The sequence below is a fragment of the Siniperca chuatsi genome, linkage group LG14, assembly GCF_020085105.1.
Source record: "Siniperca chuatsi isolate FFG_IHB_CAS linkage group LG14, ASM2008510v1, whole genome shotgun sequence".
NCBI classification, from domain to species: Eukaryota; Metazoa; Chordata; class Actinopteri; order Centrarchiformes; family Sinipercidae; genus Siniperca; species Siniperca chuatsi.
Window position 1 is genome coordinate 28,871,872 of NC_058055.1, and position 25,665 is coordinate 28,897,536.

Below are 25,665 nucleotides of genomic sequence, written 5' to 3' on the forward strand. Positions count from 1 at the left end.
CTCCTCCAGCGTCGAGCAGCCGTCCAGCGGGGACAGAGGCGGGAAGCCGGCCAGAGGCTCGGAGATCTGCAGGGCGGACAGGAGCAGCTCCGCTTTGGTCGCTGCCATCTCTCTGGAAGAAGAAGAGCGAGAGGCGGCGGCGGCGGCGGCGGGTGTGGAGCTCGGCCGCTGCTGGAGCTCCTGAGCACCGGGCTGTTCCTGCTGGGGCACCGAGCCGGGCTCCGCTCCTGCACCCGGCGGAGACGCGCTCCGGACGGGCTGACGCTGCTGCTGGGGGCGGTGAGGCTCGGAGGAAGCCAATGCTGGAGGGTCTTCAGCTCCGGGGTCCGGGTGGAGAAGACAGCGGTTCCGTGAGGACCTCCGTGCGTGAAGTCATCGGGAAGTGTTTGTTTCCGGTTGGTGTTTCACGTGTGGATGCTGACAACTTGGACTTGAGCTCTGTCAGCTTCCTTCACTGAGGATTCCCGGCTTTATATAGACTCCTGCGTGACGTACATCTCCAAATATGGCGGGGAGAGCGGCAGGAAGCCCATATTTGGTCAGAGCGGGCTGCACGCGGACGTTCCGGTGCCCTGCGCCCTCTTCGCGCTGCGGTTTTGGAGCGTGAACGATCCGGTAGAGTCCAGACCTCAGTCCGGCTCGATGGGTGTCGCCTGCCGGCCGGACTGCAGCCGGTAAACGGCGCACGGGGAGCGCAGCCGGCCGCCGCCATGGCCGGAAACCCCGGAGACACGTCACAGCCCAGGTCACATGGAGAGCTTCCATGTGACGTCGGCGCTTCCTCGGGCCTTATTTGGGCGTTTTCCTGCCAGACTGCTGATCTGAGAGCGGGTGCGGGCCCGCCCCGTGCCGCAGCTCCGCGCAGCCGCAGTACTTTGTTTACATTAAAGTGGTAATACTGCAGTGACGTAAAGGTCCTCCGACTTTAGTTAAAGTCCAAAAGCCCTCTCAGCGTCACAGGCAGACACTAAACTCTGAAATACTGTGAGACACGTGTGTTTCTTTGCAACGCGCCTGCAGGTCTGATGTCGCTGTTGATGAGCAAGGCAGCCTGCGGCACCCGGTATTTCCAAAACTGCAACTTTATTTCTAACAATGCACAAAAACAAGTGAGGAAAACTGCCTTCAGTCTCAAAACGACTCAAACTCAAAGCAACAAGTCCCCAAATAAACGCACCCGTCACTGAGGAGCGCTTTCTGAACTGTAGCCGTGGTGGTTATTATTATCTGTCTCTCAAAATGTTTGAACAAACCGCCATTTTCCTGATGAGAAAAGTGCCGTATCAGAAAAGCTTGTGCTGGAGGATGCGGGCATCGATCCCGCTACCTCTCGCATGCTAAGCGAGCGCTCTACCATTTGAGCTAATCCCCCGTCGACAGCAAGCGCGAGCCTTCGGCTTTTAAAGTAACCGACGCCATGTTTTACATCACCCAGCAACGCGTAGAAACATCGTCAAACCGACCTGTCCTTCCGTCCTCGTGACAGCTGACATTTGATTGGCTGAAAACGGATCCGGGACAGATGCGATTGGTAGGAAACGGAAGGGCGCGAGGAGTTGTGTCACTGGAAAAAAAAAAATGGAAGCAAAAAATAGAAACGATGTCAGTGAGCCGACTTTCCGAAACAGCTCGTGATCTGCCAACATCTGCGCGCGAGACACAGCGCCACGCTGTTGACGTCATTTGTCAGCCATTTTAAACAGAAGCTGTTTTACTGAGCAACGTTTGGAGTTTTACAGTCACGTTGAAGCTCATTGATTTCATGTAAAGGAACGAAAACTACGCTGATTAACGGGAGAGCTGGGTTCGAGTCACGGGTTCGAGTCCCGCGCGGTTATACGTCGCTTCCTCTTAGTTACTGCGCGTCTGTCAGTAACCTTGGCAACGTGTATGTTTGCAAAATCAGCGACAACGCGTTATGAATTCAATGACAACAGCAGCTGAGGCTCATGGGTATTGTAGTATTCAGACAACCATAATGAAGCGCAAATAACTGAAACTGGCCTGAAACCACTGATATCAGATTAAAAAGACTTTTTGGAGCAAAGTTACCTTTGGCGTTAGCTAGCGTACAGCTAGCTTAGCTAGCTTACTGTGTGTTGCAGCAGTTTCTGTGGTGAAAAATTCAAGAGGTCTGATGTTTAAACCAAGCGGCAACCTCCGGGGCTGAAAAACGAAGCCAACAGGAAGTACCAGGAACTGCAGTTCCTCGAGTGGCCACTTGAGGCTCCAAAAGCGAGTCAGTCCCCGCAGAGCCCCGTGTTAAAATGCCCGACTTTACAGCAGAAGTAAACATGTTTACAGCCTGGTACAAAACACGGTTTCGGTCTCTAAAGCTAATTTCCCCGTCCATGAAACTGTGAGGGGTGTGGATGTTTTTATAACTCCCCGTTTAAATTATATTAAGGCTTAAAGTTCTGCATAATTAAGGGCGTGGCCGCTTTGAGTGACAGGTGGGTGCCCTCTCAGGTGGCTTGCCTACTTGTACGAACATAATTATTTTGACCTACCTTTGTTCAGCTTTGTTGTCCTTGTTTTTAGCTGCATGTCTAATTAGTCGGAGTCGGGCGCTGCCAAGATGGCGACGGCCGGAGCCACCAGGAGCCGCCCACTTCGAGGTTATCATTTACATACGATCACTAAAGCAGCTGATTTTTACTTTGCTGGTCTGGAATCAGATTTATCAACATCGAATAAAACACGGCTTTTAAACCAGCTAAACCTTCGTAATATACAGGCTATATTTATTATATTGATTATATAATAATTAACTTTTTAACACAATGATGAAAAACTGGACTGTAACAGTGTAACTAACCAGCCGAGTCTCCACTGTGACTCTATGTTTGGATGAAGAAACGTAATAAACGTCCACTTGTGTTACGACATCATACTGTTATAAACACACTCTGACCAGTCACCACGACGGTTGTAACGGTAAGATGAGCGGCTGATCCCAGAGCTGTGCAGGAGAAATGACCTAATAATCAGCTCCGTCCGTCCTTCAGCTGCTCTTCAGATTATCAAACTAATCAGACATTCGATTAAATGCGGGTAAAGCTGATCACAAGTAGCCGAATGCGACACATTCCCACTTCCTGTGTAGACAGGAAGTTAAACAGTGAAACACAAGGTCAATGATGACAGATGAGGATCCTTTTAATAAACCTCTTCACTAAATAAAATCAGGGATTTGAGATGAAGAAAAACAGAAAAACACCATCGTTGATGTAGTTTAATGACTCATGGCGTGTGTGTGTGTGTGTGTGTGTGTGTGTGTGTGTGTGAGTGTGTGTGTGTGTGTGTGTGTGTGTGTGTGTGTGTGTGTGTGTGTGTGTGTGTGTGTGTGTGTGTGTGAGTGTGTGTGTGTGAGAGTGTGTGTGTGTGTGTGTGTGTGTGTGTGTGTGTGTGTGTGTGTGTGTGTGTGTGTGTGTGTGTGTGTGTGTGTGTGTGTGTGTGTGTGTGTGTGTGTGTGTGTGTGTGTGTGTGTGTGTGTGTGTGTGTGTGTGTGTGTGTGTGTGTGTGTGTGTGTGTGTGTGTGTGTGTGTGTGTGTGTGTGTGTGTGTGTGTGTGTGTGTGTGTGTGTGTGTGTGTGTGTGAGTGTGTGTGTGTGTGTGTGTGTGTGTGTGTGTGTGTGTGTGTGTGTGTGTGTGTGTGTGTGTGTGTGTGTGTGTGTGTGTGTGTGTGTGTGTGTGTGTGTGTGTGTGTGTGTGTGTGTGTGTGTGTGTGTGTGTGTGTGTGTGTGTGTGTGTGTGTGTGTGTGTGTGTGTGTGTGTGTGTGTGTGTGTGTGTGTGTGTGTGTGTGTGTGTGTGTGAGAGTGTGTGTGTGTGTGTGTGTGTGTGTGTGTGTGTGTGTGTGTGTGTGTGTGTGTGTGTGTGTGTGTGTGTGTGTGTGTGTGTGTGTGTGTGAGTGTGTGTGAGTGTGTGTGTGTGTGTGTGTGTGTGTGTGTGTGTGTGTGTGTGTGTGTGTGTGTGTGTGTGTGTGTGTGTGTGTGTGTGTGTGTGTGTGTGTGTGTGTGTGTGTGTGTGTGTGTGTGTGTGTGTGTGTGTGTGTGTGTGTGTGTGTGTGTGTGTGTGTGTGTGTGTGTGTGTGTGTGTGTGTGTGTGTGTGTGTGTGTGAGTGTGTGTGTGTGTGTGTGTGTGTGTGTGAGTGTGTGTGTGTGAGTGTGTGTGTGTGTGTGTGTGTGTGTGTGTGTGTTCACCTGCTTTAATTAGAGCATGACAGAGTCCTGCAGCAGAAATAGAACAAAGCTGAGATGTGTCGGCATGTGGCAGCCGGCTGCAGGAATACCAGCCGGCTGCATTTAGACTGTGAGCACACACACACACACACACACACACACACACACACACACACACACACACACACACACACACACACACACACACACACACGCACACAGGAATGCTGCTCGAACTTTCCGACGGGGTGTGTGTGCGTATATAAGCAGCAGAGAGGTCGGACATCAGGACAGACAGACGGACTCCAGACTAAAGCTGCTGATCTTAAACCAGACCTCCACCACCACCACCACCACCGTCAGGATGTTGTGTCCCAGCGTCTTCCAGCCGTCCCCCGTCACCATGAGGCCTTTCCTGGACCTGCACTGGCCCGTCCGCAGCCTGTGGCCCGAGACCCGGCCGCTCTTCTACCACCTCGAGCAGGAGATGATCCGCCACATGCAGGAGATGAGGCAGAGCATGGAGTACATGGAGAGGCTGCACCAGAAGATCTTCGAGGAGATCGACCAGACCTCGTCCTCTATGGGGGTCTTCAAGCCCATCGCCTTCCAGGAGCTGGGGAGGGACGGCAGCAGCTTCGCCCTCAGCCTGGACACTAAGGAGTTTTCCCCGGAGGAGCTGTCAGTCAAACAAGTGGGCAGGAAACTGAGGGTGAGCGGCAGGACGGAGAAGAAGGAGGAGAACGAGAAGGGCTCCTACTCCTACAGGTGTCAGGAGTTCAGGCAGGAGTTTGACCTGCCGGACGGCGTTGCCCCCGAGGCCGTCACCTGCTCGCTGGTGGGCGGCCGGCTGCAGATCCAGGCCCCCCGGGAGAGAGCGGTGAATGATGGGAAGGAGAGGGTCGTCCCCATCAGCGTCACCTCGGCCCCGGCCATCACCTCCTCCGGCGGGGGGCCGGAGGGCAGCAGCTCCTCCTCCTCCTCCTCCTCCTCCGAGAGCTGCCCTGCTGAGAAAAACTGAAAACAGAGTGAACCATCGCATCTATTCCCCGATCTCTGATGTTGTTGTTGTATCTGATGGACGGAGGGAACATTAAGCCGAGACGCGTTACTTGCACTCTGATTTTTAACAGTTGTTTCTGATAAACTTATTGTTTTATGTGATGTTTCAAGTTTTATTTATTTTAGTCAAACTGTTTAGTTTCCTGTCCGTCATGTGGCGAACAAACATCTTTTTCTCATAATTATGACTTTGTCGAAAATATGAAAAACATATTTGTCTCGTGTTTTAATTACTAGCTGACAGCGTAGCATAATGATGTCCTGCGTGATATTTTTCTAACATTAATATTGAGCTGCATGCTTATAAACTATTTCAACAACTTATACATTTTTAATCTTATATTCATTTTTAGGGTGACATCTGTTCATCATTACAGCAGTTTACAACAATGCTTATTAATGTGCACTGTCCCTGTTTAATAAAACAATTATTTATCACTAATCTCATCATGAGATGTAAAAAAAAAAAAATAATTGTGACTTTTTCATAAAGCGGTTTTATTCTCATATTGACTTATTTCTCATAAAATTGGTGTTTTTCCTCGTAAAAATGTCACTTTATTCTCATAATATTGAGACTCGTCTCATTTTATTTACCTTTTTCCTCATAGACTCATTAACTATATTCTCATATCATGATTATTCTCCTAAAAGTGTGACTTTTTCCTCTTTTTATTTTCATATTACGACAATTCTCAAAAAAATGGCAACTCTTGCTTCATAACATGACTTTCTCATTAAAATTGCAACTTTATTCTTAAAATTGCAGCGAAACTCTCATATCACGATTATTCTCAAACGATTTCGTCATGACTCAGATGTGTGACTTTATTCTCACATCAAAACTTCTCACTTTTAAACAGCATCATAAAAGAAATAGCTTCCTGTTGACCTGCTGTGTTTACGGATGCAAACAAACCTTGAACAGCAACAGAGAATATTAATAACTGATTCAGTTGTTTGTCCTTGTATTAAAATACCTGTCGATCAATGCGAGACCGACAGCAGCATCCAACCCTTGACGTTTGGTGATGGGTGGGGCTCACGGCTAAACCTGTAGTTTTTGGACTAAAACATACAAAACCAGCGGTATGCTCCTTTAATCGTGACCGTAAGGGGTGTACCAACACTTTCCCGAAATTTTAAATGAACTGGTTTCTGACAGACTTGATGGGAGTGATGGCAATAAAACACAGGACACCAGTCTTCCCCTTTCTTTGTAAAATAATTCTCAATAAACTTAATTTATTCACAAACGCTTTTCAAATTGCCATGTTGTCATTGTTCTTTTTTTTTAATCACATACAATAAAAAACATTTCTAAAAGACAAGAGATGTCCGAGTCTCTCCGCTAACTTTGTACACGACTGCTCCTCCGTTTTCAGCTCCTTCCGTCCTGAAGCTTCTTTTATTTTTTCAAACACGGTTTGTTCATCGCCGACACCTCGTCACGCTCAGACATCAGGTAAGAAATGTTAAGAAAAAACAGCAGAAAGTAATGAACAGAGGGACTAAAAGTTCAACAGCTACAGTACACGTTTCCTCTTCTTCTCCGTTAGTGTTGTCTTTTCATTTTTTTTTATTTAACGCTTTGATTTACAGAATAATATAATATGTTCAGTTAAGGCTTATGTTGGGTGTTCTGGAGCGACCAACAGAAACAAACCGACAAACCAGGAGGGTGGAGACGGGTGTGTGTGTGTGTTACAGGGACGCTGTGTGTGTGTGCGTTACAGGGTCATTGTGTGTGTGTGTGTGTATGTGTGTTACAGGGTCGCTGCGTGTGTGTGTGTGTGTGTGTTACAGGGTCACTGTGTGTGTGTGTGTTACAGGGACGCTGTGTGTGTGTGTGTATGTGTGTTACAGGGTCACTGTGTGTGTGTGTGTGTACGTGTGTGTTACAGGGACGCTGCGTGTGTGTGTGTGTGTGTATGTGTGCGTTACAGGGTCATTGTGTGTGTGTATGTGTGTTACAGGGACGCTGTGTGTGTGTGTGTATGTGTGTTACAGGGTCACTGTGTGTGTGTGTGTGTATGTGTGTTACAGGGTCACTGTGTGTGTGTGTGTATGTGTGTTACAGGGTTACTGTGTGTGTGTGTGTATGTGTGTTACAGGGACGCTGTGTGTGTGTGTGTACATGTGTGTTACAGGGACGCTGTGTGTGTGTGTGTGTACATGTGTTACACAGGGACGCTGTGTGTGTGTGTGTTACAGGGACGCTGCGTGTGTGTGTGTATGTGTGTTACAGGGACGCTGTGTGTGTGTGTGTGTGTACATGTGTGTTACAGGGTCACTGTGTGTGTGTGTGTGTGTGTGTGTTACAGGGACGCTGCGTGTGTGTGTGTACGTGTGTGTTACAGGGTCACTGTGTGTGTGTGTGTGTGTTACAGGGACGCTGTGTGTGTGTGTGTGTGTGTTACAGGGACGCTGCGTGTGTGTGTGTGTATGTGTGTGTGTACAGGGACGCTGCGTGTGTGTGTGTGTGTGTGTGTGTTACAGGGACGCTGTGTGTGTGTGTGTGTGTGTGTGTGTTACAGGGACGCTGCGTGTGTGTGTGTGTATGTGTGTGTTACAGGGACGCTGCGTGTGTGTCTGTGTATGTGTGTGTTACAGGGACGCTGCGTGTGTGTCTGTGTATGTGTGTGTTACAGGGACGCTGTGTGTGTGTGTGTGTGTGTGTTACAGGGTCACTGTGTGTGTGTGTGTACCTGTGTTAGAGGGACGCTGTGTGTGTGTGTGTATGTGTGTTAGAGGGACGCTGCGTGTGTGTGTGTATGTGTGTTACAGGGTCACTGTGTGTGTGTGTGTATGTGTGTTACAGGGACGCTGCGTGTGTGTCTGTGTATGTGTGTGTTAGAGGGACGCTGTGTGTGTGTGTGTGTATGTGTGTGTTACAGGGACGCTGTGTGTGTGTGTACCTGTGTTAGAGGGACGCTGTGTGTGTGTGTGTACCTGTGTTAGAGGGACGCTGTGTGTGTGTGTGTATGTGTGTTACAGGGACGCTGTGTGTGTGTGTGTAAGTGTGTTACAGGGACGCTGTGTGTGTGTGTGTGTGTATGTGTGTTACAGGGACGCTGCGTGTGTGTGTGTGTATGTGTGTTACAGGGTCACTGTGTGTGTGTGTGTGTGTGTGTTACAGGGACGCTGTGTGTGTCTGTGTATGTGTGTGTTACAGGGACGCTGTGTGTGTGTCTGTGTATGTGTGTGTTACAGGGACGCTGTGTGTGTGTGTGTGTGTGTTACAGGGACGCTGCGTGTGTGTCTGTGTATGTGTGTGTTACAGGGACGCTGTGTGTGTGTGTTACAGGGTCATTGTGTGTGTGCGTGTTTGTTGCAGGGACACTGCGTGTGTGTGTGTGTATGTGTGTGTTACAGGGACACTGCGTGTGTGTGTGTGTGTGTGTGTTACAGGGACACTGCGTGTGTGTGTGTGTGTGTGTGCGTTACAGGGTCATTGTGTGTGTGTGTGTGTATGTGTGTTACAGGGACACTGCGTGTGTGTGTGCGTTACAGGGTCATTGTGTGTGTATGTGTGTATGTGTGTTACAGGGACGCTGCGTGTGTGTGTGTGTGTGTGTGTTATGGGGACATCGGTGTGTGTGTGTATATGTGCGTTACAGGGTCATTGTGTGTGTGTGTGTGTGTGTTACAGGGACGCTGTGTGTGTATATGTGCGTTACAGGGTCATTGTGTGTGTGTATGCATGTGTGTTAGACGGATGTGAGTGTATATGAGTGTGTTATGGGGACATCGGTGTGTGTGCGTTACAGGGACAGTGTTTCTGGACATGTTACTGTTTTTTTAAATGTAATTTTTCATTTTCAATTATTTTTTAAAACTTGGGTGAACTGAGTGTTTCCCTCTACGTTGGTGCGTCACCAAGTTAGAACTTCTAATTGACAGCGCATGAAGCTAACAAGCTAGCTTATAGCAAACTTTATCCTTACCTTAAAGGAATAGTTCAACATTTTATTAAATAGTCTTATTCTCTTTCTCTCAGAGTGAGATGTTCAGAATCTCATATCTGTGTGTTAAGTACATAACTGGAGTCATGATATAGTTAGCCTAGCTTAGCATAAAGACTGGAAGCAGGGGGAAACAGCTGGTCTGGCTGAGTCCAACGTTCCTAAATATAAATACCAACACCTCAAAGTAACACGTAGCTCGTTTGTTTAATTTGAACACAAACAGAAAGTCTACAGCTACTTATACTCAGCAGCGCTTTGGGTTAAACGCTAACATTAGCCTGCTAACATGCTGACAATGACAACACCAATATGCTTATGTTCAGCAGGTGTAATGTTTACATGTTCACTATCTTATTTTAGCGTGTTAGCAACTTTAAAACACGCTAAAACTGCACTGTTAGTTTGTTACCAAGTGAAACCAGATACAGTGTATAGTTCCTATAAAATTAGCTGAATTAATTTTATTAGTGTTATATAAATTATTATATAAATATTGGATTCATTTGGATGCAGCTGCTAGCGGTGGTGCATTTGCAGCCATCCTGCCAACAGTTTGTTACATATCTGTAGTTCATTTCACCAAGTGGGAGAAATCGTCTCCCAATATCTCTGATGTGGAATTACAAGTCAGAGGTTTCTCCAACTTGGCTGCTTGTAATTACGGTTTAAACAATATAACACCTCACCTTGTGGCTCCTAGTATTTACGCTAACCTAGGCTAACCACGTACTCCAGCTTCCATACTTAACACAAACATGAGACTGATATCCATCTGAACATCTCAGTCTCAAGAAAATGTGATTCTGTTTATCAAAATGTTGAACTGTTGCTTTAAAAAGTGCTAAACCGGTTTTTCAAAGAAAGTTTTACCCCAACAATGTGATGAAATCTGACATCAGGCAGAAAAGAAAAAACAATCGCACAAACTGAAACTCTGCATTTAGCACTCACAAATCAAACACACAGATGAGTTTTAAACCCTCTGACATACAGACTGCAACAACTCGCTAACACAAAAACAACGTCGTCTTCTACAAAGTGAATTCGCTGCTGTTGTGTTTAAAACACATTTCTGAAAAATCAACAGTAAAGTTGCCACAAATCAAATGACGATTATCCATCACAGTCAACATTCAGACACCTTTATCTTTCGGCCAAACACGTTACTGAACGGTAACTTTTACCTTTTAGGTGCATTCAGGGACATTTCGACATCTGAGATCTGACAGTTGTCTGCTGAACTGAAATGACCAAACGCACATTACCTTCTTCGAACTTTTTTATAATGTTCCTGTTTACTTGTTGATTGTCTTCTGGGTTTGAGTTAGCATAGCATTAGATGCTTTTTTGGCAGCTAACCGTCAACTCTCAGACGTGTGTCCTTGAACGCATCGCTAAAGAGACGTCTGACAGAGTTTGTTTTCAACTTTATCGCCACATGACAATAACATAATAACTTTGACAAAACAAACCTCCTAAACACGGACTGTGATGGATTATCTCACTGCAGGTTGAATTGATCAAAAACAAAATGGCTGCCCGGAAGGAAGGAAATCAATCTGAAACCTAATGGAGGAATTAAAATGATCAGCAGGAATGTGAAGTATGATTCTCAGTACAAAAGCTAAAATACGTAAAACAAGCTGTGTGGTCCTTTATGCAGCTGTCAACGCTGTAAAAGAGAACTTAAACGTATGATTTTTGTGGATTTCAAGCAAAAATTGGAAGAAAATCACATCATAACGAGCGTTTTCAGTCAACTTTCCCAACACCACATTCACACCTGGTGGTTCTGTGCGTCTTCGGCATCAAGATTACATCCAGATTGAGCACTAGTGTAAATGCATTGTTCTCTCCGTGCTCCGCATATATTAATGGCTTTACATACACATGCATGTGTGTTAAAAAAACGCCGGGCCAGAGTCATTATCTCGTTGACAGCGCGGCAGCTTGTGTTTCGACAACATTTAACAACTTATAGAGGAATATTAAACGTGTGTTTCTACAAGAAAAACTTAATTCGCTGAACCGACGGTCACAGTAAGGTGTCATTTTGGAAGTCTGACAACAACAAACATCGTATCAGCACCAGTAACTCAGACCGACACTGTACAGACTCAACCCACATTTTAACCCTGAACCGGTCGTCGCGTCTGATTTTAGAATAGTTCAGTTTGGCGTCCAGACGCCTGATTAATCACCTGAGCGATCAACAACCTGACGAATGGCTGGATTCTGGTAGGTCAGAAATTTGGGTTGTTTCTGCAGTTTGAGCAGGTTATTGATCGGATTTCCCAACATGGCTGCTGTCAAAAGATCTGTTATAAAACTGTACTGAACTTGTTTTAATACTATTGTTGGAGTATTTCACATGTTGAGGCATTTGCAGTCCTTTTATTCTTGCTTTCTGTTCATCGTAGAATTGCGCAAAACAGCGCAGACGCTTTTTTTTGTCAACACTGAGTGGAAACGCTGGAAATTCAAGAAGCGAAAGAAAAGCTGAAATATCTCTGAAAGCGTTTCCTGTTGTGTGAGGTATAAAAGTTGGTATAAAACAAACAGACTGAGTGAATAACTGCTGATGTCACGAAGCCCGAAGAGCTGAAAGCATCAGATGTGTGTGGAGCGATGAGGAGGCTGGAGCCTTCCTCGCATGAAACCGGCAGAAACGTCCTTCTTCTTCTGCGATGCTTTAACGGCAGCGGCTGGAGAATTAGCTCCACCAGCTGTTTCTCCTATAAAAACACATTCACATTTTCAGTTCAAATTTGGAAACGTGACTAGTGTTGGCGTGGAACGTCGTACAGTTTGGCCGTTCATGAAGGAAGATTAAACTGCGTACGATAAGTTAACACGTAATAAAACCGTACAGTGTCTCTGCTTCAGACTGTCAGTGGGATAAACTGTATCAGGAAACAATCTGGATTCAACCTGGACACAAGTCACATGACCAGCAGGGGGGAGGGGGGGTTCAAGATGTCACACACACACACACACACACACACACAGTGTTTCCCAGTGACAGGTGTGTGAAAGGAATGTGTGAACACTCAGGTGAACAACAGCATCAGTGGCTACCTGCCCTCAGTGAAGCCTGACGGGACGACGCCACAAAACAACAGCGAACCTGAACGCATCACCACGCCGAGGTCACATGACTGTGACTTGTAGTGTTCACACAGCTGTGTGTGTGTTTCAGTCTTTAAATCACTTTGTGTTTCTTGCTTTTGATGCGACACCAGACTCTCAACTATTAACTGTTATAAATAAAGTTGTGCCAATGAAAGACTACTGATTCTGCTCAAAGGCACTCTTCATATCATGAGAAATGTCACAGCAGCGCCTCCGTATGAACATGTTGTGACATTTAGTAAAGTATTCAAAGTCAAATGGTCGAAAACTTTTTTTTTTAAACTCATAAAATCCAAATACGCATCTCTCTTTGAGGCTTCAGGCTGAGATCTATTGAATTCATTATGAAAGCTGTCAACTGGTCACCAAATCAGAATTAATTATCAAGATCCAACATAAGCAGCTCTACTTTAAAGATTAAAGCTGGTGATATTCTACATATTTAAGACCTGGAGGGGGAAACAAGTCAGCTATTTAATACCCAAATATTATTATGTTATTACATTCATATTTCTGGAGGGACTCAGTAAAGGGTCACTTCACCTGAACTGCAAAAACACAGAACATGCTGTCAAAATGACTCAGGGACACGCCAAATAACCAATCAGGGCCTCGGACCTGCCCGGTCGTCACAAAAGTAGTCCGATGTTTGGATTTTGTCCTTCTGACTGATAAAAATAAGTTATTATTTCATATATGAGTCAGAGTATGATTACACTTCACAGGTTGGTCGCAACTATTCTGGCGTCTAGACAACATACTTATCAGTAGCGGCCAACGCGGAGTTAATTTCCTCAAAGAAAGCTGATGTTTCTGATAATTAAAAGACTAAAACTAAATAAGTAAGTCTGTTACTTTGGAAATGACGTCATATAGAAAGTCCTCTGATTTTGAGTTGAGCTTTGCGTATATTTACGACTCGAGGGAAGAGATGTTTTTGTTGATTTTGAACTGATCGATTAAATCCTGACTGCAGATTAAACCTGCTCTTTAAAAAGGAGACGTCCGGTGTCTCGGTTTGCGTCGTGGTGCAGGACTGCGTGACGGGCATTGTGGTGATGTTTCAGGTTGGCGCTGCCGTGCGGCGACAGCCTCATCAGACTGTAGCGTGTTACAGAGAGACTCAGCAGCTGTGCGTTGGAAGACACCTGGACGCCAAGAAGCACCTCGACAGTCCGAGTCCAGTCACAGAAGTGGGACAACTGCATCTGGGCTTCACATACCTGAACAACGGCTTGTTGGCGTGTTAGCCCAAAGCTAGCAGGTTCAAACTGGGAACGCTGACAATTGCAAAGATCATGTTTAAGCCATGTATCTGTGCTGACTGGGACTCAGAGTGTGGAGGTTTCCTCTCATCACAGGCGACCAGAGTTACGCTCTAAGAGGTCCTCCCTTTAAAGCAGCTTCCCAACAGCAGAAATGTTAAAAAGCAGCCAGGAGGATTCCACGTGAAGTCACAGCGCCGAGTCTTTAAAGGTGGTAGTCAGATCATCACTGTCGTCGTCAATCAGCTTCGTTTACCCCAGCTCATCCAATGAGAGAAGGTGTTGTTCCTGAGAGCCTTGCTGATTGGTGGCAAGGAGTGTTGAGACGATGGTGGTCCGGGAGGGGGTTCAGATCAATTAAAAAATAAAAATAAAATAAAAAAACAAACAGAACAGCCTTCCATTTACAAATGCGTCAGTTTTCTTCTATTAAGTTCAAGTCAAGTTCTGTACAATCCCTCTCAAACACCGCCTGCTGCGCCGCCTCGCGCTCGTCTGCTTCCTCCACCTCGTCGTCGTCGTCCTCGCGGCACTCCTCGTCGCTCTCGCTCAGCGGCCCGATGCTGGTCCTGCCCAGGCACTCGGCCGGCGAGCAGGAGCCCCGGAAGTCACCCATGAAGGCCTCCATGCCCATGCAGACGTCACCGCCGCAGGCCAGCCTGCTGCCGCCACGCTCCAGACACTGCGGGTCGATGCTGCGGGTCTGCAGGATGGGAGGGAGGTCAAGAAAAAACAACCAGAAACTCATCAGAAGTGTGTCGGCCAATAATTAACGGTAAATGTCAGAAGAGAAATGCCAAACTAGGTTTGACGTCATTTAGAAACAGCGTCTCTAAAAAGGGATCCGTTTCAGGATTGTTTGTTCATGTTATGCGTTTGTTAAAAAAAGATTACTATCGGCCGATATATCGTCGTTGGGTTTTAGGGAAAACGCTCACTTCTCTCTAGAACAGGGTTCAAGTTCAATTTAAGACTTTTTAATACGACATTGAACGAAACTGAATGTTTTGCTAATGTTTTTAAGAGTAACCGTATCATCATTTTAAACCAAACAGCACAACTCAAAGATCAAACAAAGAAGCAGAAATCATTACTTTAACTGTTTAGCTGCCAGTTAGCCAGCGGTTAGTCACGACTACAATAACGGCTGTTTTCAGAGATCTAGATCTGCAACTGATAAACTGCTTACATCATTGATTAATCCACTGATAGTTAATCTGATTAAATCAATTAATCACAATCTCCCAGACTCCAAGGTGACATCTTAAAATGTCTTGTTTTGTCCGACCAACAGTCCAAAACCCGAAAATATTCAGTTAACGATATAAAAACACAAATATTTGCCGTTTTTGCTTCATAAATTTCTTTAAAAAGAAATTGTTTGTCAAACTTGTTGATTGATTTTCTGCAGTACCTGAGTCATCTTGGTGAAGTCGAGCACGGGTCGGGCGCAGGGCCTGTCGGGGTCGCGGCGTCTCTTCAGACCTGGTTTGAGCAGCAGCAGGTCGCAGGGCTGCGAGTGGCAGCGCGGCAGCTGCGGTGGCAGACTGCGTCGCAGAGACGACGGCGTGCTGCAGGCCGACGAGGGTGAGGCGGGCACCGGGCCCCCCCGGGTTGCTCCGGCAACAGCAGAGCGACCCGGCGGAGGCGCCACCGCTTGGCTCGGCACAGGAGGCGGAGGCAGGAACGTGGAGGACGCAGAGTCTCTGATGAGCACAGGGGAGAGGGAGAAACGCCTCTGAGGAGGGGGAGGTGGGTGGAGGGGGGAGGGCGAGGAGGAGCAGGAGGAGGGGGAGGGGAAGAAGCAGCAGCAGGCTCCTCCCCCTGCCGCCGCCTCGCTGGGGTCCCAGGGGAAGCTCCAGGGCAGCGGGGAGTCTGGAGACAGCGCCAGGCTGAAGAAGGTGGGGCTGGATGAGGAGTGTAGTGACGAGTTCAGAGAGGAGCTGGGAGCGCGGAGAGGACAGGCTCCTCCCCCTGCCGCACCTGCCCCTATACCCCCTCCTCCTGCCCCCCCACCTGTGACCCCTCCCCCCCCTCCCCCGTGGCACTGCTGGCGACTGACAGGAGTCCAGACCCGCGAGGCGCTGGGCCGCCAGGTGTAGCGGCAGCGCGACAGGTCCTCGGGTACCGACAGGAACGGCAGTGGCGTTTGGGGGGCGGGGGAGGAGGAGGAGGGGGGCCGGGGCCGGGAGGGGCCACCGGCACTCCAGGGAGAGACAGCTCGGACGCTGAGGTGCTGGGCGCCAGGGGCCGGTGCTGCTGCGGCTGAGAGGGGGTGCCGTCCAGGGGGTCGCCCCCCTCCTGTAGGTGAGCATCTGGGGGCACCAGAGGCACGGGGCCGGGGGGGAAACTAGAGCTCAGTAACCCCCCCTGCAGGCCGGACTTGGAGGGAGGGCAGAGCTGCCAGTAGCTGCTCTCTGAGAGGACACACACACACACACACACAGAGTTAGAGAAAAGGTCATGTGATGACGCTGTGTTTTAGTCTAGTGATGTCATCATGTACTTTAAAGGTTACTTAATTTAAAGGAAAAGATATGAATCATCTCATTACAAAAGGGACACGGACACCCTCCGCCGAAGGCCCTGAAGTCTCCTTAGGTGGCGAAAGGCCTTTGACCGGGTGGAGTGGAAGTATTTATTTACAGTACCGGAACCGAAATCTGGAATTGGACCAAGTTACAGAACCTGGATAAGAAACTGCTATAATCATCCTCCTCACTTTTGACCACAACCTTTTGACCTTCGTGGAAACCGTCAGGGCGCTTTGCTTTTCGACGTAGCCATCGAACCTCTGGTGATTGCACTCCGCGGCTGCCAGGGTATATCGGGTATCTGCAGGGGGGCACTTGAGCATAAGGTGTCGCTCTGCGCTGATGACCCGTTACTATACGTTTCAGATCCAACCGTTTCCCTACTCGCCGCACTTTCACTTCTTAATCGTTTTAGTTCTTTTTCTGGCTACAAGTTCAATTTATACAAGAGCGAGTTTTTCTAATTAATATGGAAGCACTGAAATTATACTAATCAAACAAACCGTTCCAAACAGAGAAAGATCAGTTTACCTCTCTTGGTCTCTCAGTCGCAAGGAAACACAAAAATCTTTTTAAAGAAAACTTTATTAAATCACGTTAAACAAACAATAACCCGTCGGCCTTCTCTGTCTAAATCTCTTGTTAGACAGTTATTCTATAAAAAAATTCTTCCCAAATTTCTATACCTATTTCAGTGTGTGCCAGTTTTTAATCCCAAATCTTGTTTGGATTCTTTGGATTATTTGTTGTACATATGGAGACGGTTAAGTGTGTCACACTTGGAAAAAGACAAAACATCACATCAAGTCTCTGTAGCATCTTATATATTTATTTAATAACGAATTGTTGTAAAATTTTGAATTTCTTGAAAATTTACAAATTTTGATTGTAAATTGTTGTTTTGAGGCAGGTCTTTGTAGAAAGTATGATATGTAACTCCCCTTTTGTTTGTCACTTTTGAGTTTTGAGCATTCTGGGAAATGTAGGATCCAGTGTTTTTGGAGTTCGGCCCATACTAGAGACCAAAAGTCAGGATATCTCCAACTCTGCTGGACAGATTAGGACCATTCTGTCTCTGGCGAGTCCCCCAACTTTTTGCAAGTGAAGTACTACATTAGTGGAGTACTCTTTTAAAAAGTATTATTCATTTAGGAGTAAATCACAGGTAACCCTTCTCAGTCAGTGGGAGGAATTTATTCAGATTATTTATTCAAATCTGAAACACTCACCAGGCATCAAGCCATCTGGGGGCCAGCACTCTGCGAGGGTTTTCGGGTCCAGCAGGGACTGAAAGACAAAGACAAAACAGTCTAACACTTCTTATTTCACCACTAATACAATTATTATTTGTATTGCATAAAATGTTTTGACATTATATCTACAACTCATGGGTGCTGGAGTTCTTGAATGCAAACAAAATATTTTTTTAAGAACGTAAAAATGATCATGAAATGTTACTGACCAGTGACTCGTCTATCTTTACTTTAACGAAGGCTGATGGAAGAAACCCTGTGAGGAGAGGCTTGTGGAGAGGAAGTTAACCTTTGACAGAACTGCAGCTCCCGCAGTGGCGTGTAACTAAGTACCGTACTTAAGTACAATTCTGAAGTACTTGTGCTTTACTTTCTGCTTCTACTCCACTACATTGGTCTGACAGCTTTAGTTACATTACAAATTACAGTTTTTGGTGACGAGCTGAAGGATGAAGAGTTTCCTTCATGTGCTGAGGAAACTCCTCCTCCTCCTGAAGCTGAATAAACTCTTTAACCCCCCCTCGGATCAGCTGGGAAACGCGTCGTCACAGAGCTGAAAACAGGCTGTTTCTCTGATACGTGGTTCTCACAGGACGGCGACGCTGCAAACACCTGATGATCTTATAGACCATGATGCATTGCTGCAGGTTAAACTACCCAACAGTATATAAAGCAGTTAAAATGAGCTCAACATTAAACATCTGCAGCAGGAATATGAATCCAGAAACATCAGATCTAACAGGAAAACCCTTCCCTTTAAGGGGACAAGTGGACCCAAACCATGGCAGCAAAATGTCCCCACGGCTTAACAGAGCCCCCGGATCCCGTCACTGTGGGGGTCCAGCGTTCTGGCCTGTACCGCTCTCTCGTACGTCACACATCACTCGCCCCCTTGTGGAGAATATGGTGAAGAATGACTCGTCTGACCAGATCACTGTTTTCCACATCTCTGAAGTCCAGTGCCGAAGGTTTTTGCTAGGGATGCACAGATCGATCGGATGCCGATCGTTATTGGCCAATATTCAGTAAAGAATATGCTATCGGGAGATCGGGATTAACGCTTTCTAGTCGCCGATCGCGAACACTGATCGAGGACGCACATTGTATTTGTTTGCTAGATTTATTCATCTCGTATCGCGTCTATCTGTAGCGGATCAGAACACGTCGGGTACGGAATTCATCGGTTCACGTCGAGACCAAACTTTGACCAGAACGTGGTCTGCAGCAGACGAGCTGAGCCTTGTTTTCAGCCTCGCAGCTGTTGCTGCCGGTTAGGAGGAGCGAGGAGTCAGCAGTCGGTATAAAACGGACCGGCCAGTCGCTGTAAAGATCGGTAACGGGCTCATCAAGGCGAGGAAGAGCCGGTGACTTGTGAACAAAAGACAATGCGGTTCATTTAAATTTCAAGGACTTTTTAAGCACTTTTTTAAAAAGGGGCTATTTTCAAGGTATCCCAGGACTTGATTTTTGAAACTTTTTTTAAACAAAAAAAACGATCGTATCGGCTCACAGATGATCGGTATCGACGCGATTGGTTGGGGCATCCCTAGTTTTTGCACCACTGATCACTCAAACGTGCATTCATCTTTGTAATGAGGAGTTTCTGCACTACATGATATCCCACTCTGACGATGGACCGGTCTTGCTGTCTGATCATTTCCTCAGGTGACTGAGAATTTCAATGCAGGACGAGATGCTCTTCTGTTTTTCCTAAATAGATCTAATGCAGATGTCACTTTGGTCGGTGTTCCTATGGAAACACGAGTCAGCTCCTGCCCTCCGTTACCCCAACAACGAACCCTCTTTCAAAGTCACTTAGACCTTTTCCTCCTGCCAGCGTCATGCAAAATCAGAATCAGCTAGGCCTTTATAAAAACAAAACAAAGAAGTGTTGGTTCTTATTCTCTTCCATAACCAAACAATGTGAACTGAGTGTGATTCAGATCAAAACTCGACTGAAAGCAGGTGAGACTGCAGGTGGAGGTGAGGCTCACCAGGTAGAAGTCCCCTGGCTGAGCAGGGTCGCCTTCCAGAGTCTGCTTCCTCAGGCTCTCCACCAGCAGCGCGACCACAGCATGGTGGCGGGGGACGAGGGGGGAGACGGGGGAGGGAGGCGGGGAGAGAACGGGGGGGAGAGGGGAGGAGGAAGAGGAGGAGGGAGGGGAGAGCCACGCCCGTTTGTGTGTCCGTACGTTTGGTCCGTTGCAGGAGGAGAGGGGGGAGGGGCTGAGGGCTGAGACTCCTCCTCCTCCTTACCACCTCAGGGCCAGGTAGCCCCGCCCACTCTCACAAGGACATCGTCAGTCAGCTGTTGCCTCCGGCAACGCACCTGGAGAGAAGTGAGAACCGTGTGAGTGTTGCAGAGTCACGCATGTTCAATAAAACAGTCCAAGAGGGTCTAACTGCAGACCGCACACCTGAGGACCTTCAGGTCCGAGAGCCAATGGGAGGAGAGTACAGTCCCCATAGGTGAGGCGTGTCACTTCCTTTGCTGGCACTAAAGTATAAAAACATGCTGCTACTTTCACGGTTCATTAAACTCCTTTAGTCTCAGAACGAGACGCTAACAGGAAGCTCTGTGTAAACGGATCCAACTCAACGCTAACATTAAACGCTGTGCGGTTAGAGATGAGCTTGCTGTGTTTGGTGATGTGTTTGTTAATTAAGTAACCGTACTGTTACCTTTTTATCCCGAGCAAGAAGGAGTTAAGGGTTTTTTAAAGTTTCTGTATTTTTTTGTATATGTTCAGAAGGCAGTTTGAGTTCACACATCGGGGAAATACGGATTTGCGATTCATCATCGCGTCCGCCGTATGGCCGCACCCGGTCGATTATGGATTCCTCCGGAAATGCAGCATTAACACCTCGCTCTGCCCTCCGAGAGAGAACCAGAAGGAGGCGGGCGAGCAGAATAACGCTTTGCAGGAATTAAATGGTATCATAAGAAATAACCTTTGTTTCTTTTTACATTTGTTTGTTTTTAAGAGAAAATGATTAATGAGACAAGTTTTTGCTATTTATTTTGGGTAAATTAATTGTTATATTAATAAAGTAATAAAAAAAAATCTTTAGATCGATAAGTTACTCGTTAGATTAATCGACTAATTGATAAAAAAAATAATCGTTAGGTGCAGCCCCAGTTTACACACACAATGCACTAAAATCAAACACAAGAGGTTTATGTTTTCAGTTTGATTCCTGAGGAAATATATTACAATCTGTTTCACGTGGTTTTATCAACGTTAGCTTCTCCAACGGGCTGACGTCAACGTTAGCTTCGCAAACGGGCTGACGTCAACGTTAGCTTCTCCATCAGTTATTTGAGTAGTTTATATTATCTGAGGTTTAACTCTTCCTACATGCATTTTTGGGCCACTAGAGGACTCAGTGAGCCCTCTAGTGGCCGGGTGCAGCCATACTAACTTGCGACGCGATGATGCGCGATATGCAAATCGACGTATTTCCGTAATCGATTACGACGATGAATCGTCCCGGCCCCAGTGTGAACTCAAACTGCCTTCTGAACATATACAAAAAAATACAGAAACTTTAAAAAACCCTTAACTCCTTCTTGCTCGGGATAAAAAGGTAACAGCTCAAACACATCACCAAACACAGCAAGCTAATGTTGAACCAACGCAAACTGCACCTGTGACTTCATGGAACAACCAGGATGTATTGTTTAGGTCATTTCTCAAAACAAAAGGCCGAACACTGGCTGGTTCCAGCTTCTCGAATGTTGGGATTTGACGAGTTTCTTTGTCATACGATAGTAAACTGAATATCTTTAGGTTTTGTACTGTTGGTCGGACAGAAGAAGAAACCTGAAGACGTCACCCTGCGCTCTGGGAAATTATAAAAAGGGACAATTTTATTAACAAAATAATGAATCCAGAAAATAATCAGCAGTTGCAGCTGCAGACAAAGAAACTGTTTAATGTGGATCAGTTACGTGGCGGCACCTGGTGTGCTTTATAAGTTCAGAATGGGCCGATACAGACCAGTATCGGATCATCCAGTTCCAGATCCAGACAGAAATACAATTTAATTCGCACCTTTATTATTAGGTACACCTTTCTAACGCTGTAGCCTCGAATACTCGTGTCAACAAGGTGAAACAGATTCTGCTTCATGTGGACGCGATAGCAGTTGCTGCAGATCTGTCGGCTGCGAGTCTCCCGTCCCTCCAGGTCCCAGAGGAGCTCTGCTGGACTGAGATCCGGAGGCTGCTGGAGTTGGTGGGAAGCAGCTGGAGACGACGCGAGCTTTGTGACGTGGAGCGTCCATACAGGGACGCAACACTACTCAGGTAGGCTGCGGACTTTAAACCACTGCTCAGCTGGTATGAAGGAAATATTTGCCACACCATTACACCAGAACCAGCAGGCTGAACCGCTGACACGAGCCTGGATCCATGAATCCATGCTGTTTGCACCACATTCTGACCCGACCGTCTGCCTGTGGCAGCACGAGTCCAGATTCGTCAGACCTGACAATGTTTTTCCATCTTCTACTGAGCCTCCGTTTCCTGTTAGCCGACAGGTTCCACGTGTTCAGAGACGCTCGCCCGTCTCCTTTCTGTCCGCTCGGACCAGTCCGCTGCGTCTCCTCTGAGCTCGGTCAAACGGGCGTTCTCGCGCTCTGCAGGGTTTTTGTTTCCGGCTCTGAACTCGAGATCGGCAGTTTGTGACAAACTCAAACCACCAACCAACAGTCAAAGCCACTTACATCACGTTTCTTCTGACGAACACCCGAACCTCTTCGCCACGTCCGCACGCTTTCACGCACCGAGTCGCTGCCACACGATTGGCCGATGAGATATTTGCATTGACGAGCAGGTGTACAGGTGTTGCTAACAAAGTGGCCACATTAAGGCCCTTAGTCGCACACCGAACCGGTGGCTTTTCGGGTCCCAGGACAGTCGAGTTGTGGACCGTTGGACGGACAAAACAAGACACTTGAAGACGTCACATTGGGCATTTTCCACAGTTTTGTGAAGTTTTCTAGACCAGAATAATTAATCGATAATGAAAACACGCGACGAGAGACAAAGTCTTCGGTGTCTGCTTGCGTGATCAACAACCAGCGGCGCTCAGACGTGGAGGTCGTTTCTACGGGCTGCTCTCCCGACCGGGAGCACCTTACGACGGGACGGCGTCCTTATCATCATCTCCAGAGGGAGTTTACACCGGTCGCTCTCCCGGCGGCGAACGGCCCGCCACACGGCGACACCAGCCAAGCCCTGGACGAGCTGTATGGAGTTAGACGGGACCGAGACCTCGGAGGCTGGCGAGAGATCAGACGTCAGCTGCAGCGTGGTGCGACTACTTTGTACTGCGGACATATTTATACTGCGCTTATATATTTATACTGCGGCCATATTTATACTGCGCTGGCTCCACCTGCCTGCTTACTTACGGTTGACATCTCAGTATATACACCTGTACACACTCCCGTCTACAACCTGTTCTCATCACGTACACACATCTACTGCACAGCCTGTTTACAGTTCATACATTTTACTTTTATAATCCTATATTATTATTATCCTGCTGCATTTTTCTTTATGCATATCTGTACTGTGCATATTCAGAAGACGACTGATTGTCATTATCGACTCATCTGATGACCGTCTTGTGGAAAACGCCCGTCACCTTTTTTCCAAAGCCCAAAATAACGACCAACAGTCCAGAGACACTCAGTTTAAAACGATATAAAACCAGACACCAGAAATATCCGGCATCTTCACTTACAAAAGGCGACTTAATTAACTATTTTGATGAGCTATTAATTCTCTTTCAATCAACTCACTGATCAATCGACTAATCGTTTCAGGGCTGAGTTTGTGTTTTCACCACCTGTTTTTCAATAACGCCACCTCTGTGAAGTTAATTCATACGGAGATTTTTCCAAAACTCAGTCTGTAAGTTTGATGCGGCTGCAACTAACGATTAGTCTAATTATTTTCTAAATTAAACTGCTTAATCGCTTCGTCTTTAAAATGTCCAGAAACAGTCGACACTAAACCCAGATATATATTCAGCTTACTATCAATATACAAGAAAAACAGAAACTCTGAAATGTTTGGTGTCGTACTCAGAAAATGATTCATTGATTATCAGAACAGTTAGTGATTGACAGACTGGGTTTCAGTATTGTGATATACCTGTAAAGACCTGTGGCCCTGACCCCCCTCAGCACCATGTCCCTCATTAAAGCGTCTCTAACTGAGACTTGTGGCTCCTGGTGAATGAGGTCAGGGGCCACAAACAGCTGAGGGCTAAAACCCTCATTCAGACTTCAGACGGCAGCCCGGTGTGGGGGCAGGCCGTCCCCGGCAGCGGAGGCCTCTGTGCGGCCTGAGCAGAGCCGCCGCTCTGAGGCCGCTGGGCATCTCCGGTGCTGCTAGCTTGTGGCTAACACATCCCATTGTTTTCAGTGAGGGATGCTAATACACATATATAGCGGATTTCCCGTTTGAGTGCAGAATTAACGTGGGAATGCCGTTGTGAAATGTTGACATAAAGCCCGTGTAGGAGAGTAAAACACTTCAGATGTGGAGGATTAAGACGGTTACATCACCGAGCGAGCTAGCGTTACCGAGCAGCTCGACATCACCTGACGGTTGGCTGTAAATAATATGTCAGCTCGTTATTACTTTCAAGGTCGGCACAATTAATTCAGCCATTTTGCTCGCTGGAGCAAAACGGCTGACCCGAAGACTGCGGCTCCACCACCGCCTCACAGACTCCGGGGGCTCGGGCTGGTCTGCTCCGCGGGTCTGCGGGGCTAGCGGAGCTACAGTGGCCGCCTGGCTGCATCCAGGGGCAGCCGCTAGCTAACGGCAGCTAACTGACCTGCCCAGCGTTAGCCGGCTAGTTAGCTGCTAGCAGCGTTAGCCGCCGTGATTTCACAAACAAGCCCAGCATCAGAGGGGATGTTCTCGTCCGTCGTCCCTCCTCCAGCCGTCTGCCGAGAGCTGATTTCTGGATAAACCCCGAAAGCCTCACCGGCTAACTCTCAGCCAGAAGCAGCGCTAGCTAACAGCGATGCTAACGGAGGCGGCGGCCGGCCTGCGAGCTCTCGGAGGAGCGTGAGAGGAGGAAAACACGGCGGGATGCTGCGGGACGAGCAGCCCGGACTAGCTCGCTGCCAGACCGGGAACCGGCGCTCTCGGCTGGCTGGCTGGCACGCTTACCTTGTCGGACAGCACCTCCGGGTGACGGGTGAAGCGGCTCCGGGGGCTGCAGCGGTGTATTGACCCAGTATTATTACGGAGCAGAACGACCCGCTCCGCCTGCCGCCGCCGCCGTCAGCAACAAACCGACCACAATGAATCAAAGTCTGGCTTTAACCGCACACATCGGCCGCTGCGGGGTCCGGAACAAACCCGAGCGTCGGCTGCAATCCGCGTCCTGCGTCCTGCAATTATTAAAACATAATAATACAGAATGTGCGCGCACACGCCCGCGAGCGCTGGGCATTCATAAATAACGTTTACGGTGCCAGGCGGGGGGGGCGGGGCTACACCTCCTCCCCGGCACCTGGTGTCTCGTTGTCACCGCAGACTCACTCCAGCCCGCAGCTCAAACACTAATATAACATAAATTAGCAGAATTCAGCAAGTGTCACAATGAGCCCTGAAACGCCAAAGGATGACGGGAGTTGTAGTTCGGAGCAGTTTGCAGACGTCAGGCGGTGGGACGGTGACCGGACCGACGGATGCTTCAGGCCGATGCAGAGGCACACCGTGTGGGCGGAGCAAGTAGCTCACCTGTGCAGCAGCAGCAGCAGCTCACCTGTACAGCAGCAGCAGCAGCTCACCTGTGCAGCAGCAGCAGCAGCAGCAGCTGACAGGCAAATGTCACGTGACTCAAGTTGTGGAGTTCAAACCTCTTCAGTTACTGTACAAACTTTTTTTTTTTTTTTTTACACAAACAGTTTATAAAATCTGATGTTTTGTTATAAATTAAACTCCCAACAGTTTATAAGAGTTCAGCTGAATCGATCAGTCGATTAATAAATTAGTCGACTGACAGAAAAAAATCAACGTTTTTAGTCGTTTCTCCTGTAAATCCCTTCCTGGCTGCAGCTGCTCAGATGTGCAGATCTGCTGCTTTTCCTCTGAACGACTGTAATAACTGTGATGTTTGTTAATAACGTCGAGCTTCGGACTGTCGGTCGGACACGACGACACGCTGAAGGCCTCGCTTTGGGCTCTGGGTCGCTCTGTTTGTTGGCAGTTCGTGTTTTGCCGGTGGAACCCGTCC

At 47.4% G+C, this 25,665-nt stretch overlaps 3 protein-coding genes and 1 non-coding gene across 4 annotated transcripts in view; 1 reads left to right on the forward strand and 3 right to left on the reverse strand.

Moving 5' to 3' along the window:
* LOC122888417 (early growth response protein 1-like) overlaps window positions 1-764 on the reverse strand; it is a 2,881-nt gene extending 2,117 nt beyond the window's left edge. The window contains exon 1 of the mRNA XM_044222843.1: window positions 1-764. This exon is cut by the window's left edge and continues 70 nt beyond it. Within this exon, the coding sequence (XP_044078778.1) occupies window positions 1-108 (108 nt within the window). The 5' untranslated portion in view covers window positions 109-764.
* A 535-nt stretch (window positions 765-1,299) lies between these two features.
* trnaa-agc lies at window positions 1,300-1,372 on the reverse strand. The gene has a single exon. It is a non-coding gene; the product is annotated as a tRNA-Ala (tRNA).
* Window positions 1,373-4,453: 3,081 nt separating this feature from the next.
* On the forward strand, window positions 4,454-6,576 carry LOC122888314 (heat shock protein beta-11-like). The gene has a single exon (XM_044222613.1). It carries the CDS (start codon window positions 4,546-4,548, stop codon window positions 5,200-5,202), a length of 657 nt encoding a protein of 218 aa, XP_044078548.1. The 5' UTR covers window positions 4,454-4,545; the 3' UTR covers window positions 5,203-6,576.
* Window positions 6,577-10,133: 3,557 nt separating this feature from the next.
* fam53c (family with sequence similarity 53 member C) lies at window positions 10,134-25,189 on the reverse strand. The gene is given in 6 exon segments (XM_044222614.1): window positions 10,134-14,311; window positions 15,023-15,744; window positions 15,747-16,025; window positions 17,372-17,429; window positions 19,390-19,724; window positions 24,594-25,189. Coding segments are annotated over 4 exon segments (1,296 nt in total). The 5' UTR covers window positions 17,379-17,429; window positions 19,390-19,724; window positions 24,594-25,189; the 3' UTR covers window positions 10,134-14,023.
* Window positions 25,190-25,665: the final 476 nt, after the last annotated feature.